The 20,179-nt window shown below is 45.5% G+C and overlaps 2 protein-coding genes across 2 annotated transcripts in view; both read left to right on the top strand.

The window, feature by feature from the left end:
- SYTL2 (synaptotagmin like 2) overlaps nucleotides 1-11,783 on the top strand; it is a 49,402-nt gene extending 37,619 nt beyond the window's left edge. Inside the window, exons 12-19 of the mRNA XM_056858845.1 lie at nucleotides 1,152-1,271; nucleotides 3,062-3,231; nucleotides 5,499-5,601; nucleotides 6,563-6,733; nucleotides 7,189-7,267; nucleotides 8,945-9,044; nucleotides 10,740-10,945; nucleotides 11,638-11,783. Coding sequence (XP_056714823.1) covers nucleotides 1,152-1,271; nucleotides 3,062-3,231; nucleotides 5,499-5,601; nucleotides 6,563-6,733; nucleotides 7,189-7,267; nucleotides 8,945-9,044; nucleotides 10,740-10,945; nucleotides 11,638-11,783 — 1,095 coding nt within the window. The remainder of the gene's footprint in view (nucleotides 1-1,151; nucleotides 1,272-3,061; nucleotides 3,232-5,498; nucleotides 5,602-6,562; nucleotides 6,734-7,188; nucleotides 7,268-8,944; nucleotides 9,045-10,739; nucleotides 10,946-11,637) is intronic.
- Nucleotides 11,784-17,883: 6,100 nt separating this feature from the next.
- On the top strand, nucleotides 17,884-18,963 carry CCDC89 (coiled-coil domain containing 89). Its single transcript, XM_056858683.1, has one exon. It carries the CDS (start codon nucleotides 17,887-17,889, stop codon nucleotides 18,961-18,963), a length of 1,077 nt encoding a protein of 358 aa, XP_056714661.1. The 5' UTR covers nucleotides 17,884-17,886.
- The last annotated feature ends 1,216 nt before the right edge of the window (nucleotides 18,964-20,179 follow it).

Here is a 20,179-nt window from a genome sequence, read left to right as displayed (position 1 = left end):
GGGGAGGGAGTGGATTGAAGCCTGGCCTAGAGAGAGACCAGTAAGCAGATGCCCTGGGCAGCCTGAGACCGTAGAAAGGTGTCTCCAGGGTCTCTGCCCTTTCTGAGGCTGGCTCTGGTAGGGGAGTGCATTGTTGGTAGGATGGAGGAAGAGGGAAAGAGCTTGGTGGGCGGCGCCCTGACGTACACCCACTCAGAGCATGCACATGCTTGAGAGACTCCCCAGAAAAATGAGGCTTGCAGATGTGGAGGGCTTTCTCCCCATTTGTTTGAAACACCATCAGCCTGACTGAATGTCTTCCTGAAGGAATGGGGTGTTGAGAGCGCCTGATTGCCATTTAAAGGACAAGGCCTGCGTGTGTTTGGAGGGGGGATCAGTTGGTTCCCTGCATGCAGAAGGTCCCCTGGTTTAATCGCTGGCATCTCCAGTTAAAAAGGACCAGGCAGTAGCTGATGCAAAAGACCTCCACTTGAGACCCTGGAGAGCCGCTGCCAGTCTGAGTAGACAATTGTGACGTTTTTGGTCTGATTCAGCATAAGGCCGCTTCAGGTGCCTTCTGTCTTCTAGGCAGCTTGCTTGTTTCTGCAGGTCCAGAATGGAAACTCTAAAGAATATGAGTAATTGGTCCAGATCTCACGGATCTGTTCCTCGAACAGAGACACCGTCCTATGATGAAAGGGACCCTTCCCTGATAAAAGAAACTGGCATCAGGGGAAAGGTACACCACATTGCGCCAGAAGATGGCATCAGGGTTGGTGGAATGGACCCATGGGATCCGACCCATAAACCTGTGTTGGATTCCGTGCGGCGGCTGCCCCTGATGAAAGGGCTCGGTTCAACGAACAAGGGAGTTCCAGTTTCCCAAGACAGAATTAAAATGGATCAAATTTGCGTGGAGAATTTTCACCAGGGTTAAACCACAGGGTTGCTTTTCGTGCTTAACCTCCCCCCCCTTTTTTTGGTTTGTTTGTTGCACAGCTGAATCCTCGCATGCGACGCATGCCTGCGGTTTTTAAGGCCTTCCCTTAACGGTTTGCCCTGCGACGCTGCAGCCCCCGTGCCGCACGCTCGTTTGAAATTTGCGCCGCATGGCTGTCGTTCCAAAGGCCTGCACAGACCCTTTCTTTTTCTCCTTGTGTGATATCTTGTAGAGTGATGACAGAGAGACAGACACAGCGTCAGAGAGCAGTTACTCGCTTGGCAGGATCAAGAAGAGCCCCAGTTCCCTAACCAATCTTAGCGGCTCTTCTGGCTTGGCATCCTTGTCTTCTGTATGTAAATAAAAGCTTCTTCCCCCCCCCCTTTTTTTTTGTTTCGTTTTTAATAATGCTGGCTCTGATGCTTGTAACCTCTTACACTCTGGGAGCATAGCCTTTGTGGGATGATGTAATGCATGGTGCTCTTACAAATGCCTTTTAACCAGAAGAAGACCAAGTTTATAAGTGTGTGTGCTTTCAAAACCACTGCTTGATCAACTCAGCCTCTCATCTCCCACATTCCCATTCCACCTAACGTCTGGGGGTCATCTAGCATGCGGGGGTCATCTAGGGGCTGTGGCTCAGTTGGTAGAGCATCTGCTTGGCAAGCAGAAGGCCCCAGGTTCAATCCCCGGCATCTCCAGTTAAAAGGACTAGGCAAGTAGGTGATGTGAAAGACCTCTCTGCCTGAGACCCTGGAGAGCCGCTGCCGGTCTGAGTAGACAATACTGACTTTGATGGACCAAAGGTCTGATTCAGTATAAGGCAGCTTCATGTGTTCATGTGAATCTGTGTTGTTCCTTAGCATTTTTCGCAGTGAGAATCTGAGGGTCCTTTCAGGCATTACTGGCATTCTCAAATTTGCCAGTAATCAAAATACCCTTGTCCCGCATGTCAGTTTCATTCTGTCCTGAGCTCTGAGAGGGGCCCCTTACGTTCCACCTTCTACATGCCACTTTGATCACGTGAACCAGCTTTAATTTTGCACTTGTAACTAAGAAATGATTTACAGAAAATGCTGCACATGTAACCACCCAGTGCATTTTCAGACTAGACTTTTTAAGGCAGGGTGTCAAATATAAGGCCCGAGGGCCCTTTACTGCCCTTTGAGAACTCTTATCCGGTCCGCGAGCCAGCCGATGAAGTCACCACCACCCCCGGTCAATCTGGGCCAGCAAGGCATGGCCTGGCCTGATCAAGTGACATTTATGTCATATCCGGCCCTCGTAACAATTGCGCTCAACACCCCTGTTTTAAGGCCTTCTGATGCTTCCGTGCTGGAGGAAGACCTACAAGCTCCTTGTGGCAACTGACCCCCCTCTGCGGAAGGCTTGGGTCGGGGATTATTTTGCAGAATGTGCTCTGCTGCAGTGTGCATCCTTCTGCTTGGAAGCAGGTTGCCATTCCGCTGGGGGTAGGGGCATATAAGAAACCACAGCCGTTGGAGGTGGAATTTTAAGGTCCTAAATGCTTATACCCTGGCATGTAACTCTTCCTTGCCAGGCTTTACGGAGTCCATTGACACAGAGGCAGCATAATCTAGGGATTTAAGTTTGGGGTTTGGGTTTAGGAAAACAGATCCTATCAGCATCACATTTTACTAGGATGAGGCATTAAGGAATTCTTCTCTAAAATGGAAATAAGAACCCTCTTTCATAACATTCGCTGTGACATAATTGGTATATGTAAAGAGGTACAAAATACCTGTTGGATGATTATGATGTTATCAGTAATTTCAAATCTGGACACAAATTCCTGAGTAGTTGATTTTGTTTTTAAATGCATGTAGGAAAATAGATGGGGAAATTTCTTAGCCGATCTAAGAAATTTCTTAGCCGATCCATATTTCTAAGAAATCCAGCCTGGAAAGAAAATCAGTTTCTTGCATGTATACTGTTAATGACTTCCTCAACTGCATGCTTGTTTAATTTAAGAAAAAAAATATATCTTGGCACTGGATGAAATCTTTAGAGGGACTCTTTATCGATTTTTCTCTGCTTCCAGCTCTGTTCACCCTTTTTTTTAGCCTCCAGAAGCAATATGAGAATTTTCAGTGCGTGTTTCCTCATTCATGACCTCTCCAGGTGAGCACCAGCGTGATGAGTGTCTACAGTGGAGACTTTGGCAACGTGGACGTGACAGGCAATATCCAGTTTGCCATCGATTACGTGGAGCAGCTGAAGGAGCTCCATGTTTTTATTGCCCAGTGCAAGGACTTGGCAGTGGCAGATATTAAGAAGAACCGTTCAGATCCGTAAGTGAATCTAAGGGTACCCAAGACATTCTTTTTTAAAGAAAGCCTGTATTGTTAAACAATAAATGTTTTTTGCAACCTGGATTCCCTTTATTTTCTCATAGCAAATTGTAGAGACTGGTATGGAGGTGATGAATTCAGTGACATTCTTGATTTGAATGTCATGGGAACTAGTAGGACATGGAAGCAGATCATTATAGTGCTATAACATTGTAGATTGTTATAGCGCTATAACACTACAGTGATCTAGCAATTCACAATTTAAAAAAATAAAGAGCAAAAAAAAGGCCTTAGGCAGTTGTGGCTATAGGGCCTGGGACAAGGAAAATCCAAGGAAGGCTGTTGCGTGGATGCTTCGTTGCCACTGCAAATGCCTTTGCATTTGCAACAGAAATGAGAATGTATGGAGACAGCCTTAGGCTACAAGTAGACAATTGAGAAAAGGCTTCTCATTGTGCTGAGGTGGGGCTAGGATTTGCCCAAATATTCCAATCAAAGGACTGTTGGCACATCTACTACTATTAAGAAAATAGTCAACACCCTTGAATACCAATCGTTCAAAAGATAAGGGACCTGAGATAGATAGGTCTCTTTTGAGCAGGAGACCTACTACTGCTGTGGTTCCATCTTACCCTGGTGGTTTTAAGACTGCCTGAAGAAAGATGCAGACTCCATGGTGTTAGTGATATGAAACAGTGTATGCTTGAGCTCATGTTTGCAGCCCTTGTTTTCAGTGTACTTATGAACATAAGAAGAGCCCTGCTGGATCAGACCAGTAGTCCATCTAGTACATCTAGTGCTTGTGATAGTTCAGTCTCTTTTAAGCAGGAGACCTACTACTGCAATGGTTTCATAGCACCCTGGTTGGTGACTGCCAGCAGGAAGGCGCAGACTCCAAGGTGTTACTGATATGAATGAAACAGCCTATGTGTTAAGCTTGAGCTCATGTTTGCAGCCCTTGTTTTCAACATAAGAACATAAGAAAAGCCCTATTGGATCAGATAAGTGGTCCATCTAGTACATTATCCTGTTTTGCACAGTGGACATCCAGTCCCCCTGCAGGGCCAACATCAGAGCATAGAGGCTGAGGCCTTCCCCTGATGTTACCTCCTGGAATTGGTATCCAGAAGTTTACTGCCTCCTAATATGGAGATTTCCTTTAGTCACCATGGCTAGTAGCACATGATAGACCTATCCTCCATAAAGCTTACTACTTGCAACATGTGATGGTCTGTGGTTCATCTCTCCATCACCTAGTGTGTTTTCTGCTGGAGGCTGGTTTAGAAGCATTCTGGAGCTTTGAGTTTTATTGACATTCTTATGCACTGCCTTAAAAAAAAAGGTTATTTGCGGTCATCATAGACATCCTTTGGCATTTCTATATCCATGCCATAGACATGCATTCACCTATCATACACTTGGCTTTGGTAGTCTGTTGTGCAACAGCATCTTCCAAGAAATCATTTAATTCATAATCAATAGCAGCACCACGAGTTCCGTGTGTTCCTACATACAGTTGGTACGGCTGGAGCTATTCAGGCCCACCATGGGAGAGCCCTCCTGCTTAAGGAAGCCAAAGTAACAACTTGCTCATGCCTGTCTCGGGAGGGCTGGTTCCAGCTTTTGTGGGGACCTTTGGGCAATCTAGACCATCACTGCCTGGGAGTCTGGGTGAGGGGTCTGGAGACCAAGTCCTATGAGGAAAGGTCGAAGGAGCTGGGTGTGTTTAGCCTGAGGAGAAGACTTGAAAGGTGACATGATAACCATCTTCAAGTACTTAAAGGGCTGTCATATAGAGGATGGTGCCGAGTTGTTTTCTGTTGCCCCGAAAGTTCGAACCAGAACCAACGGGTTGAAATTATATCAAAAGAGTTTCCGTCTAGACATTAGAAAGAACTTTCTAACAGTTGGAGCGGTTCCTCAGTGGAACAGGCTTCCTTGGGAGGTGGTAAGCTCTCCTTCCCTGGAGGTTTTTAAGCCCAGGCTAGATGGCCACCTTACAGCAAGGCCAATTCTGTGACTTTAGGCAGATGATGAGAGGGCCATCTTCTGGGCAAGGTCATCTTCTGGGCAAGGAGTAGGGGTCACTGGGGGTGTGAGGGCGAAATAGTTGTGAATTTCCTGCATTGTGCTGTGGGTTGGACTAGATGACCCTGCTGGTCTCTTCCAACTCTATGATTCTATGAGTGTTGTCATGTGTCCAAGACATTACATAGGCCTTTACATTATCCTAGTCGTACTTAGACAAGTTGCAAAACTTCCTTCAGGTATGTGAAGAGTTACCTGCTGCCAGCAAAACACAAACTGGGCAAAAGGAAGACTTCGGTGAAAAAGAAAACGTTGAATCCTGTCTACAATGAAATTCTGCGGGTAACGTATCCAACCCATCTTGCAAAATGAGCCAATCCGGATTTGCTGTCTGGAATTTTGAGTTGAGCCTAGGGTTGCCAACCACCATGTAATAGCTGGAGATCCCCTGCTGTTACAACTGATCTCCAGCTGATAGAGACCGGTTCACCTGGAGAAAATGGCCGCTTTGGCAATTGGACTCCATGGCACTGAAGTCCCTCCCCAAACCCCGCCCTCCTCAGGCTCCTCCCCCAAAACCTCCCGCCAGTTATGAAGAGGGACCTGGCAATCCTAGTTGAGCCCCACCCCCTGGTCCTCTGGCCCGCCAGTGTTCCAAGCCATGGTGGGAGAATAATTTAAAAGAACCAGCGGCATTGCATGTGGTTTTACCTTAGAGTTTCTGGTGATTCCTAGAGCTACTCTGTCACTTCTGGCTTTTCTATAGAAGTGATGTAACAGCCTATGTGATGTCACCCCCCCATGTCCCCACACCCAAACCCTGAGCCTCGTACCCAATACAATAAAATACAATACCTTTATTGGCATCTTGAAATAGTAAAACACTCCGTACAGCCAGCATAAAAGAATAAAATAAAATCATCATTATTATTCATTTAAAAAGATAGTTTATCAATTGGAGTTAAAAGTTTGTGGTGTGTTTGAGCTCTCTTGAGTCGAATGATCTTTGGAGATTCTCTCAGTGAGGGCTGTAGCCAAAAAGGAGGCTACTGAAGCAGTGAGATTCCTGTCCTGGTCTGCTAGGAGAAAGCAAATTAGATCACTTCTTGGTCTTGTACTTTGAGAATCTGGCAGATGGCTAAACATTAAATGGCGAGATCCGTAAATTAAATGACGTACCCACTAATCTCCTCTGCTAAAGAGGCCCCAGTGTTTGAGGTTCTGTGTGAGAAAGCAGTGTTTTCAAATGTGAGTTCAAGTGGACATTGCACTGTACTGACTTTATGCTTTGTTGTCCTTGCAGTACAAAGTCGACAAGACCCTCTTGACCTCCCAGAGGCTGAATATCTCAGTGTGGCACAATGACACTTTTGGACGCAACAGCTTCTTAGGCGAAGTGGACCTTGACTTGGGCATGTGGGACTGGAATGACCGGCAGAACAAGCAGATGATCTGGTACCCGCTTAAGCCTAGAGTGAGTGAATGGTGCTCGATTCATTTGGGGAGCCTTTGGGTCAGAATTATTTCTTTATCTTGCTTTCCTCCCCACCACAGTGGAATTTTGACCCTTCACGAAGGAATATAGAGGAATCTCTAACTCTGAATCTTATGGCTAACTAAACAATTCTTGTCCAGGAGAAGGGGATATACTGTGCTATGCAAACTGTAATTAACTTTGTACAGTGCTAAGGATTTCTAATTTGGCATGTGGAATTTACACACATGATACAACAAAACATCTATTACGTTTTTTCACATCTCCCTTCCTTCTGAAAAGCACATTTTATCCTCCAAGAGACCTTTGTGAGGTAGGTTAGGTTGAGAAGGAACACGGAACACCACACTGTTTCTTCAGCATTAGAGAAGGAGATTATAGCACAGGAGACTCTCCGTACTCAGCAGTTTTGATGTATGTTTTGTCTCTGTCAGGCTCCGTTGGCTGCTCTGGAGCTGGAGAACAGAGGGGAGATGAAGCTCGCTCTCCAGTATGTCCCACAACCTGCTGGAAGTAAGTAGTCCTCAGTTATACACTCTCTTCATTTTCCCTCTTGGGCCTTACATACGACAATCTCTTCAGTAAGAAGCCTAGAAATGTTTGTTAGAAGGTGGGGAAAACTTGCTAACTTGCTGTGAACTTAAGAAAAGCCCTGCTGGATCAGACCAAGGCTCATCAAGTCCAGCAGCCTGTTCACACAGGGGCCAACCAGGTGCCTCTAGGATGCCCACAAACAAGACCACTGCAGCAGCACCATCCTGCCTGTGTTCCACTGCACCTCATATAATAGGCCTGCTCCTCTGATCCTGGAGAGAATAGGCATGCATCATGACTAGTATCCATGGATAGCCCTCTCCTCCATGAACATGCCACTCCCCTCTTAAAGCCTTGCGTGGGACAGTGAGTTGGACAGAGGCTGTTTAATTATTAACAAGAGACTCCCGGAAGCTGCAGGTATTCCGAGGAATCAACTTATTGAAAAACTACTTGTTTGCATGCAAAGAGCTTCTGCCTGTTCAACTGCTGTGACTGATTTCTGCCCCCCCTCCACTTCCACTGTTTACTTCACAAGTTATAATTGAACAATCCCGGCTGACGTAAGCAGTGACATCAGCACCTTAGGCCAAAGTGTGAGATGTGAAAATTAATGTTGAGGATGGCATGGACCATTCTGGCCTTTAGGCATGGCAGGCAGGTGCAAAGAATCCTTGGCAGTCTATGGCTGGTGGAGCTCAGCTGCAGGAAGGTGTGTTGTTGCCATGAGAAAGAGAGAAAGAAAGAAAAAGAGAGAAAGAAAAAGAGAATGAAAGGAAGAGAGAGAGAGAGAAAGAAGAAAAGAAAGAGAAAGAAAGAGAGAGAAAGAAAAAGAGAGAAAGAGAGAGAGAAAGAAAGAAAGAAACCCATTATTCCTCAAGGGAAGCAATGAGTCTGGCTGCAAGGGGGTCCAGGATCCCCCCTCCCCAGCACCCTTCTTCTCCCCCAATTGCAGTTACACCGGCAGGAGTGAAATTTACAGGGATGCCCAGAGTGGATAGCTGATTTTCTTGGCCTCTCCTCCTTCACTGCCTCTGGGCTTCCCCCAGCTGGCATACGAGAGATTGACCCAATGTCTCCAGTTGAGCCCTCTGCCGGCCCATGAGCTTTGGTAGGTACCCAGCCATGCTGACCTCCCACCTGATGCCAGTCCTGGGATGTGACGTCATCACTTCTTAGTGCCACGTGGGTAGCCGTGTTGGTCTGCAGTACAAGAGGTAGATTTTGGTCCAGTAGCACCTGAAAGACCAACAAGTTTTCCGGGGTATAAGCTTTCGAGAGTCCAAGCTCCCTTTGTCAGATAGGGACTTCCATTCTGACTTGTATCTGACAAAAGGGGGCTTTGGCCCTCAAAAGCTTATACCTCGGAACTCTTATTATTCTTTAAGGTGCTGCTGGACTTGAATCTAGCTCCACTTCTTATTGTGTGCCCTAAACTTTGACCCTGCTCAGATGGGCGATAAGGCAGATAATGTCTGCCTGCCTCTCTCACACACACACTGCACCCAGAAGGCAAAAATTGTTTCCTTCCTAAAGAATAGAGGCTGAAGTCTTCAAAGATTTCAATTATCTTTGCTGTTCAAAACAAACCAGGAAGCAAGATGTGAATCCTCTGAGGAAAGATTATGTTATTTATCTATTCTATCTGTTTCACAGGTAAGAAAACTTCAGCCACTGGAGAAGTCCACATTTGGGTGAAGGAGTGCAGTGACCTCCCAATTCTCAGGGGCAATAAGCTCAACTCCTTCGTTAAATGGTGAGAACAACTGATTTGATGGGACTGAGGTCTAATTGATATGTTAAAATAGTAGTGTGGCTTCCTCTTGCAGCACATGCTTGCTTCAGATGAAAATGACAAGTCATGGTTTATTGTGACATCAGAGAGTCTGGGGGGGTCCTTGGGTTTATACCCCCTCCCCCAAATGCATGAAACACTTCTATGGTTAGTCATAGATTGTTATTGCATTCACACTAAAAATTATGGGTTGTTCTTTTTGCTCCAGGTGGGACTCTGGTTAAATCCTAGTTTGGAGGGAACAAGCTATGGAAGTATTCAGTGGAAGTATTCAGTTATTGAGGCATGGGTAAAGGAGGCACATGAGCATGAGGGTTGTGCACTTCGTGACAAACTATAATTAGTTATGTTTAAACTCATGAGGAGATTCCTGTTTTTACATGACATATTTGTTCATTTATAATACTGTGTGCATTGGATGTACGGAGCTGCTAGCTTGCCACCTCAGAAGTCCACCCAAGAATTTCACAATGATTTGCCTGTGTCATGATGACTGTTTGTATTATAGTCAAGAAAATGAGGCTTTTGGTATCTTCCAGTTGCTGAGTTCTGATTTCAGACCATCTGGAAGAAATTGAGAAAATTGAAATCTAGCTATCCATGTGTGTGTGTGTGTCTTTCCTTAAAAGTACTGACTTCTACAACTTCCTTTGGAAAGCTAGGAATGACTTATGGGATCAGAAATTCGTGGAGCTTTGAGAGACAGGAAGGGAAGAGGGACCATGGTTATCAGAAAGCATTTATTTAACCCTTTACATCACACAGTACAGATTAACATTTGCACAATTAATAGATTAATAGATGGATTAATAAATTAATAGAATACACAACTATGACAAAACTGACTTCTTTTATACATAGGCCAATCTCAGAATATTGGGAAAAACTGAATGTTTTTTTCAATCATGTAGCTAGAAATTTGGAACAGAACTGAATCAAGCTTAGATAAAAGGGTGGAGATTTCTAAGTAAGTAATAAATGTACTGACAGATATGGAAGAATATGTGATAAACAAAGAGCAATGTAATTCAATGAGGTTGACACCAGAATTGTAGTCCTGAATTGCAACCTTCATATATATCGTTACATTGAGTATGTTTAAATGTTTTAATGGTTGTTAGCTTGTGTTTGTTAAAATAAAATTGTGTTTAGATAATTTAAAAAATTTGCATGACCAATGCTCATGGTGAGTACTCACACCAGATACCCGTGGTCTAGGTATTTTCTTTCCTGACGTTTCACCAGCAGCTGTGGCAGGCATCTTCAGAGGAGTAGCACTGAAGGACACTGTCCTTCAGTGTTACTCCTCTGAAGATGCCTGCCACAGCTGCTGGCGAAACATCAGGAAAGAAAATACCAAGACCACAGTCACACAGCCCGGATAACCTACAAGAACCAATGAACTCTGACCGTGAAAGCCTTCGACAATAGTTCACAAAACATGTGTGGCAACTGTAAACCCAATCCCTCTTTTGAGAAGTTGGAGCAAGGCAATTGGGAAACCAGTGTGATGGTGTAGAAAGTCACTTCATACAAATGGATTTCCACGTGGAATCTGCTTGTTGAAACCGCTGTGTAACTGGCATATTTTTAGTTATGGAAGCCCCTGTCCCTACAGAATCTTACAGTGACTGTTTTTCCCCTTTTTGTCCGAAGTACCATTCTCCCGGACACGAGTAGGAAAAGCCGCCAGAAAACGCGAGCTGTGACCAAGGAAACCAATCCGGTGTTCAACCACACAATGGTCTACGATGGCTTTAAGCCGGAAGATTTGAAAGAAGCTTGTGTAGAACTTACTGTCTGGGACCACAACAAGCTAGTGAATCACTTCCTGGGAGGCCTCCGGATAGGACTTGGAACAGGTACTGTCAGCTGAGTAAAAGTCCCCCAGGACTATGTACATGGATATCTCCTTCAAGAAGAGTCAGGAAAACCTGACATGCTTTTGTTTAGGCAGGAAAAGCATTGTGTACTAAGGGACAAAATGAGATCAATAAAAGGAGATTGTATGCATGCTGCATATCCCTGCAAGTGAGATTTTCTACAACCAGCTTAGCAATTCATGGGGGAACAATTGGGATACTCCCCCTCCCTAAAATCTCCCAAGCAAGAATTCTCTAGCCCTAAGATGCTTGAGCAGACTCTTTCCCCTCTTTCCCTTTAAGTGAGTCTCAACATCCCGTGCTTCTTGGAGCATGCTCAGTGTTCCCAGCCATGTTTTAAAACCTTGTTCCTTTTGTTTAATTTACAAAGTCGTATTTTTCTGCATGCCTAAGAGTGCAATCCTGAATGGGGGAGCTGAAGCCGCATAGGAGCCGGCGTGACCCTGTGCCATGTGAAGCCTGCTGGGTGACCTTGGGCCAGTCACAGTTCTCTCAGAACTCTCAGCCCATGCAGAGCCAGGCAATGTCAAACCACCTCCGAACGTCTCACAGGGTCACCATAAATCAGCTGCGACTTGACGGCACACACACACAACAGGGGAGATTACACAGTAGTCTTCCATTATTGCTGCTAATGTAATTTCTCTTTCTCTTAAAAAACGCTTCCTTAGGTAAAAGCTACGGCACTGCAGTAGACTGGATGGACTCTACGTTAGAGGAAACCAGTTTATGGGAGAGGATGATGAAATCACCGGACCAGTGGATTGAAGACACTCTGCCGCTCAGGATGCTAACAGTAGCAAAACTGACCAAATAGCGCGCTGCTCTGATTATTCGCATCCAGTTTGCGTGCCTTGCTGGGGTGGAAGAGCTGGGCAAAGATACAGGCACACATTTCTTCCTGGCATAAATCGAAAAGAGGGCACCTGTGTTTGCAAACTATTTTTTTAACTTCTATATCCTTTTTAAAAAATACACATTAACCTCTGCCTACTTGCAGGTAAACCTTTTAAATGTTTAATCTTTAATAAAGATTAAATAATAAAATATAAGACGTATTTAAAATATTATGTACAGTTTTCTTGTGTGGCCGCATTGAATAGGGAAAGGAAAAAAATGTTGGTGATTTCATTAAATCAGCTACATTTGCTGACTCTTATCTCTGCTTCTGTTGCCCTTTTGTTCCTGAAATCAATGTGTAAATACACCCTGCAGTATGGTAGTGTTGTAGTTAGTGGGCAGAAAGGCAAGTGGTGATATGGGAATGAGATTGGGGGGGGGGGGGCAGGGGTCAGGCTGGAATTGGATGTTACAGGAGAACAGTAGATGGAAAGCTACCAAACAACCACCCTGTGTCTTGTTCTTTTCATCTGAATATCACGGGATGCTCAAAGGCTTGATGTGATGCCGCTGTTGGCCCGGTGAGTTTCCCTTCTGCTGCTCTGTTTCAGTGGCTGCTGCTTCTGGAGATATGGAAACTCAAAAGTATGATGACACCGAGTCTTGCATGGAGCACCCCTAGAGAAGAGACTGAGACACAGGGCTGCCATTTTCAATGGCAACCCTGCTTTCTGCTGTTCAGTATAGTTTCTGCCGTGGGTACTTTCACCTTGGACGATTCATATAGAATGGAGAATTCTTTTTTTTTAAAGACCTATCTTGAGAAATAAAGATTGGTCACTGTTTACATTGTAGATGCTTGTATATAGTAGAGATCGCTCACTAACAGCTTCGAAATTAGACTCCCCTCCCCCCCGTATACACACACAAAATGACAAGCCCGACACGCTTGGTCCAGACGTTATTCTCTAATCTTTCCATTAACTACATTTCTTGTTTAAATTATTGGTGAAGTGAAAAGATAAGATTAAAAAAAAAACCCTTGCACATTATTTACCATTTATGCTTCTGTTTGGGTATGGGAGGTTTGTTCTTCGTACTCTGCTGCCACCAACTGAATGAAGTGGGAAACTGTCTGAAACAGGAGTGAAAATGTATTATACTGAACTGTGTGTAACTGAAGATACAAAACTTATTTGTTATACCATTATTAAACTCAAATGCTTATTAAAACTACACGTGTGCTTGAACAATTTCATGCTGAATTCCAGAAACCATCTTGTTCTTAAACTTCTGGAGACTTTTATTTTGCTTCATAACATACAACATTAAACTCACATGAACTCACATGAACACAGATGCCAGTAGCGGCGAAGGGGCCTGGAGCTGTGCCAGGCATGGCAATAGGGAAGGGGTATGAGATTCCCATGAGTCCCCCCCCACTAAACAGAGAGGAGGGGATAGGGTGTGGGGAATTAGTGATGGGGAGAGGAATCTCCCCCGGTGAGTATCGCGAGCCCCCACTTGCATTCTCTGAAAGCTGATTTTGCAGGGTTGTGTCTGTTTAAACCGTACCCTGGAAGAGCTGAAAACTAGTCCCTGGACATACAATCGGTGCGGCTATCAGAATCATGTAAGCAGTTTAAATGTGTCTGTTGCAGACAGCTGTTGTAGAAGAAGTGAGCAAAGCTGGCCTTCTTCCTCTCTGGAACCGTTTGGGAAAAAAACATCTTTTCTTAATCAGGTGAAAGGAGAGGTGCTTCTCCATTAGATCAGGGGTGGGGAACGTCAGGCCCGGGGGCCGTATAAGGCCCACGAAATCATTTGATCTGGCCCTTTGTGGCAGATCTCAAGCTCAGAAGGATCTAAGACTGGCGGTCTGCCCCCTCCCACAGACAGGAATAGCCTCTATTCAAGGTGGATGTGATTTTGTTTTGCCAAGAAAAGGAACCTTCTTTCCCCCTTGCAGAAGAGTCCTTAGTTATGGAGCTGCTAGGACTGCCCAAGAAACTGTGTTAACCCTTTCCCACTCTGGCCGTGGAGAAACGTATTCCTTTCCCACTCTGGCTGGGGGTGGAAGTGGCGATAATGGAGGGGTTAAAGGGGGCAGGGGCAGAATGCATGGGGGTGAGTTCTACGTTGATAATTTTGTGTGGCCCTTGAATGATGTTATAAATATCCAAATGGCCCTTGGCAGAAAAAAGGTTCCCCACCCCTGCATTAGATCTATCAGATAATCCTTCACAGGGGGAGGAAGAAACAACAAAGCTCTGTCTTCTACTACAGCAGTGTCCTGCCACTGCAAGAACTAGGGTTGCCAACTTCCAGGTGTGGCCTGGAGATTTTCCAGACTTGCAACTGATTCCCTGATGCAGAGATCAGTTCCCCTGGAGGAAAATGGCAGCTTTGGTGGGTGACATCTGTGGCACTATACCCAGCTGAGGTCCCTCCCCAAACCCTGCCCCCCCAAGGCTCCACCCCCAAATCTCCAGGAATCTCTCAACCTGGAGTTGGCAACCCTAAGAACATAAGCTGTCTCCTCAGAAGTATATTGTTCTCAAGCTACTGAAGCAGGAATAATTTCATGGGAATAATCATATTTACATGATCTGGAACCCCCCCCCCCCAAAAGATAAATAATATACTTTAAACACTTTATTCTGAAAGAGTCCTAGCGAGGCAGGGATTTCCCCCCCCCCCCCACATTTATCCCAAAGGGAGGGGGAAAGTCTAAATCCTAGCATTGTATTAAGCACTGTTAAATTATCTTTTTAATCTGGGGTTTCTTCTGTATTTTTGCATGTGGATAATTTTGCAGGTTAAGGAAGGGAAACTTCAAATATGTCGATAACCCCCTCATGAGATTTACTTGCATTATTGCTGGTACCAAAATAATTCTTAGCAGTTACATGGCATATCTTCAGCCTATACAGGTACAATTCAGATGCAACAGCCAAATCTTATTTTGGATATTTACATAAGGGAGCCTGGGGAATCCTCACAATTGCATGCAGCAATCTAATGAAAGCCCGTCAGATTCATGACAGTTTTGTTATTGCATCATCATCACTAACTACAGGTTGTGGCCCTCCCTACAAACTAGATTTAATCTTGAAGTTAACCAGGATTAGTCGTTGTGTCTGAACGACCCCATCAAATGTCACAATCCTTTCAACAGCCCTGTGAGGTTGGCCAGTGCCGTCATCCTCATATTGCAAGGGCAAGGGTGGGGTGGAGAGAGATGGGACTGGCTTACCAGAAGCCAATCAGAAAGTCCATGATTGTGAGATTCGAACCGGCCTCCCCTGCTTGATTTCTTTCAGGTAGAAACTGGTTTTTTTTTGGAGGTGTAAAGGGCTATCCGTAGGGTTTTCAAGGCAAGAGACGAACGGGGGTGGTTTGCCATTGCCTACCTCTGTGTAGCAACCCAGGACTTCCTTGGAGGTCTTTCGAACACATGAAGCTGCCTTACACTGAATCAGACCCTGGGTCCATCAAAGTCAGTATTGTCTACTCAGACCAGCAGCGGCTCTCCAGGGTCTTTCAAATCACCTGCCTGCCTAGTCCCTTTAACTGGAGATGCTGGGGATTGAACCTGGGACCTTCTGCAGGCCAAGCAGATGCTCTACCACTGAGCCACAGCCCCTCCCCTGGACCACTGATATGATCCAGCAGGGCTCTTCTGATGTTCTCATAAAGGCTTTGGCCTATATGCCCTGTTGTTGGCCCTCCAGAGTAATTAGTTGGCCCCTGTGTGAGCAGGATGCTGGACTAGATAGACCAGTGGTCTAATCCAGCAGGGCTCTTCTGATGTTCTTATGAAGGCCTCTATTCCCTGTTGTTGGCCCTCCAGAGCAATTGGTTGGCCAGTGTGTGAGACAGACTACTGGACTAGATGGACACATGAACACATGAAGCTGCCTTCTACTGACTCAGACCCTTGGTCCATCAAAGCCAGTATTGTCTGCTCAGACCGGTGGCGGCTCTCCAGGGTCTCAGGTAGTGGTCTTTCACATCACCTACTTGCCTGGTCCCTTTAACTGGAGATGCCAGGGATTCAACCTGGGACCTTCTGCATGCCAAGCAGATGCTCTACCACTGAGCCACAGCCCCTCCCCATATTTCATCCAAGTACTAACCAGGGCCGACCCTGCTTAGCTTCTGAAACCTGGCGAGATCTGCCCAGACTAGGCCATCCAGGTTAGGGGAAGCTGGTTTTGTTACCAGATTAATTGTTTTAGTATGTGTATTTAAGTACTTATCTTTCTTACCTTACTTAAGGCCCTTCACATAACTGCCAACACACGCTGCAGAGCAACCAACCAATAGTTTTCAGGCTTCCAGGGGGACGGGAAGGGAAGGGAAAGCCAGTGCAGGCATGAGCAGCAAAGACTCGGCTTTCTTAGCTATCGAATAGCCACTCCAAAGGTTTTCTTGCTCCCTGGATTATTTCCCGCTTGGCTCTCCTCCATGTGGGAGTCTTTCCAAGTAGACAAACTGAGCCCTGGAATGAACGGCTGAAGTGTGTTTCGATCCTCATTGCCATGGAAATTACGGACTCGGCAGGAGTGTCAAACCAAGACGGTCAAAGAATAAGGCTGGTAAGGAATCATTCTGAGACTCTCGGCGTTATTTTACCTCGCTCTGGTTAAATTTTTACCTCCCTTCTCCTCCTCCAACACGACCCTGCCTTTCTATTCAGTTAAGAACCCCAGAAGTAACATCAAGGCCGGATCTAGTACCTCTTTGGTAGGAGGAAATGTCAAATCCCCTTTATGAATTGTAGCGAATGACTAGTAGGCTTTCATCAGGCTTTACCTTGTAACTGTTATAGTTTGGCTCTGTAATATTAACCATTATGCAGAACAAAGCGTATGAATTCATAACAATGGCACACCTAGCAGAAATATTACAAACAGATACTCAAAGATCAAATAAAGACAAATGGCACGCCTTCTATGAATATATTAAAAACAACAAATAATAAAATCTTATAAATGTTATGAAAGTTAAGTTGACGATCAAATATATTATGTCAACAAATGATGGTAATTTGAGTTTTATAAGGGGGTAGAACTATGTATCTTCTTGTTAATATTACATGTTGTTTAACCGATAGTTTCCCCCTCCCCTTTTCTTTTTTCCTGTATCCCTATTTAATATTACAAACCAATAAAAATATTTATTAAAAAAAACCCCATTATGCAGAAATAAAAAAGGGATACTTTAAAGACAAGCACAATTATTATGGCATAAGTTTTCATGGATTTCAATCCCCTTTCATCAGATGGACAATGTATCCTCATAGATCTGGCTATGGGGGGAAGGTAAACAGTGGGCCCCCAAAAGCAATAAAATGCAAAAGGCACAGTCTGTGTGTTTTTATATACCTTAAAGACTAACAAACATGGCCCAGGCTAGCCTGATCTCGTCAGATCTAAGAAGCTAAGCAGGGTCAGCCCTTGTTAGTATTTGGATGGGAGACCACCAAGGAATACCAGGGTTGCTGTGCAGAGGAAGGCGCTGGCAAACCACCTCTGTTAGTCTCTTGCCATGAAAACCCCAAAAGGGGTCGCCATAAGTGGGCTGCGACTTGAAGGCACATTACACACACACACCCATCTGGGAGAGGGGATGTAAATCTATTGGTCAGTAAGTAAATAAGAACTGGAATGAAATGCTGTTATTGTTTTCCTTCAAAGAACACAAGTTAATTGATCAGGATTCGCTTACCCTGGTAAAATACAGCAGTTTATCAAGAATGAAGCACTACCAAGAAAGAAGCAACCCGAAGCACGCTCTCTTGTTTTGGGGCCTCTGTTCCTAGCCAACCTTGCCTCGCACCGAAAATCTGCATCGTGCCATTGCCACTCTAATGGGATGTCAAGTGGTCCAAAGTGTGCCGGTTCCAGAAAGTTCTAGAAAGGCCCGCCTTTCCTGGCTTGTGACGTCACAGAATTCTTGGAACATTTTCACCAACGGTCATCTGGGCGTCCAGAACTCTTAAACCCCTGACCGAAAGTGCAGGTGTCACAAGAAAGTGAGTCCAAAGCATCAAGAGAAAGCCGCAGGACCTCAACATGCCGCAGGACGAGGAGAATCCAGGGACGACCTCTCCTCTGACAATACCAAAGGAGATGGGAGCAGATGTGGATTGGAACATGGGAGAACCCTTTGAGTCCCTGGAGAAGCTCCAGGGTCTGTCTGACGGGGAAAAGGGGGAGAAGGCTATGCTGCGCTCGCGGATCCACGAGCAATCCCAGCTCATTTGTATCTTGAAGAAGCGAGCAGACGACAACCTGGTGCGCTGCAGGTCCCTGGAGCAGCTCAACGCAGAGCTGGAAGAGCTCAGGATGGCGGACTCTTTGAGACTGGAGAACCAGACCCGGCGGGTCCAGCAGCTGGAGGAGCGTTTCATGGACCTGGCCGCCAACCACGAGGACATGATCCACTTCAAAGACGAGCACAAGCGCCAGAACATGCAGCTGAGGGAAGAAAACAAGCGCTTGCGCCAAGAGAACCTCAGCCTCTTCAGCCAGCCTTTGAAGGAGAAAGAGGCGGAGCTGAACCACCTCGTCTCGCAGTACAAAAAGCTCTCCAAAGACATGGAGGCCTTGAACGAAAGCCACAGACAAGAAAGCCAGCATGCCCAGCAGCGAGAGAAAGAGCTTCTGGAGGCCCAGAGCCTGCGAGCCAGCTCTCACGCAGAGGAGGTTCGCTCACTGAGAAGGCAACTGGAAGTCCTCGAGGAAAAACTCAGCCATGCCATGGAGCAACTGGAGGAAGCGGAAAAGGAACTCCGAGATGGAGACCTGAAAGCCACAGTGGAGCAGCTGAGGCAGGAGAAAGAGGAGCTGCTGAACCTGTCGATGGAAAGAGGTAAGGTGCTGCAGGAAAAGCAACGGGAGATCTCGCAACTGGAGAAAAAGGTGGAGGAGATGGAGAAAGCCAAGCTGGCCGCAGAGCAGCGCTTCGAGACAGAGGCCGCCATGGTGGACAGCGTGCTCCGGGTTCGAGACCTGCAGTTTAGGCTGGATGGGGCCGAGCGAGCGTATGTCGGGCTTCGGATGCAGTTTGAGGCTTACAAGAAGCACAGCATGGATTTGCTCACTAAAGAGAAAGAGTTAAACACGAAACTCCGCCATTTCATGGCATAAAACAGGCATGTCTTTGCCAGCCACCAAGGCATTCTTAAAATAATATTTTGCAAGATTATTTTCCTGTTTTAATGCCTTTTGTACAGTGCTGGTGGGGGGCGCGCAGATATTGTCAAGATCTCATAGACCTCTTTGTACTGGGTAAAACAAGTTAAAATAAAATTTTGAAATCTTGTGTGTGGAATACACTTCTTGTTTCCTGGTCTTCACCACTTCTAATATCTATTAAGTTTGAAAATCTCTCCATCTGTCTATCTAGGATGTGGAGTGATATAGGATGTGGAATTCTCAGTCAGCAAGAGTTATATGCACCTCTCTTTAAAAAAGAAATTATTCACGTATGGATGTGTTAATCTTCACAGAAAATACCGTTAAGAAAATCCTGTTGAACCTTTTAGACTTATTTTGTCTTTATTTAAAGGGTAGGCTGTTACCAACTCCAGATGCTATAAAGGTATTATGAACTGCAAGCTCCAGAGGTCGGTGGGAAGTTTACATCAGATTGCTTATAGCGCCACTCACTAACAAGGATCATGTACTGGGAAGACAAGGGTACAAAAAGAGTACAGTTTTTGCATCTTTGTCTTCCTCTTGCATTACTAGGTGTAATGGACATCGCAGAGCTGGAAAAAGTACTGAAGAGGGCAACCAAGATGATTAGGGGCAGCACCTTCCCTATGAGAAAAGAGATGACTAAAAAGGGACATTATTAGGGTTGCCAACCTCCAGGTACTAGCTGGAGATCTTCTGCTATTACCACTGATCTCCAGCCACTAGGGATCATTTCCCCTGGAGAAAATGGCCACTTTGGCAATTGGACTCCATGGCACTGAAGTCCCTCCCCAAACCCTGCCCTCCTCAGGCTCCACCCCAAAAATCTCCAGGTATTTCCCAACCTGGAGCTGGCAACCCTAGGCATGATAGAGATATATAAAATTATGCATGGGGTGGAGAGAGTTGACAAAGAACTTTCTCTCTTCCAAAATGCTAGAACTCGAGGGCATCCAGTAGATGGACGGTAGATTCAGAACAAACAAGTTACAGCTTTGCATTCTGATGGTTCAATTATTAAAATATATTGTCTAAGGCTTTCACGGTCAGAGTTCATCGGTTCTTGTAGGTTATCCGGGCTGTGTGACTGTGGTCTTGGTATTTTCTTTCCTGACGTTTTGCCAGCAGCTGTGGCCGGCAGGTAAATGCCAGCAGGTAAATGCAT

This window comes from Euleptes europaea, chromosome 12, assembly GCF_029931775.1.
Source record: "Euleptes europaea isolate rEulEur1 chromosome 12, rEulEur1.hap1, whole genome shotgun sequence".
Taxonomy (NCBI): Eukaryota; Metazoa; Chordata; class Lepidosauria; order Squamata; family Sphaerodactylidae; genus Euleptes; species Euleptes europaea.
This window is presented reverse-complemented; position numbering and strand designations above follow the sequence as displayed.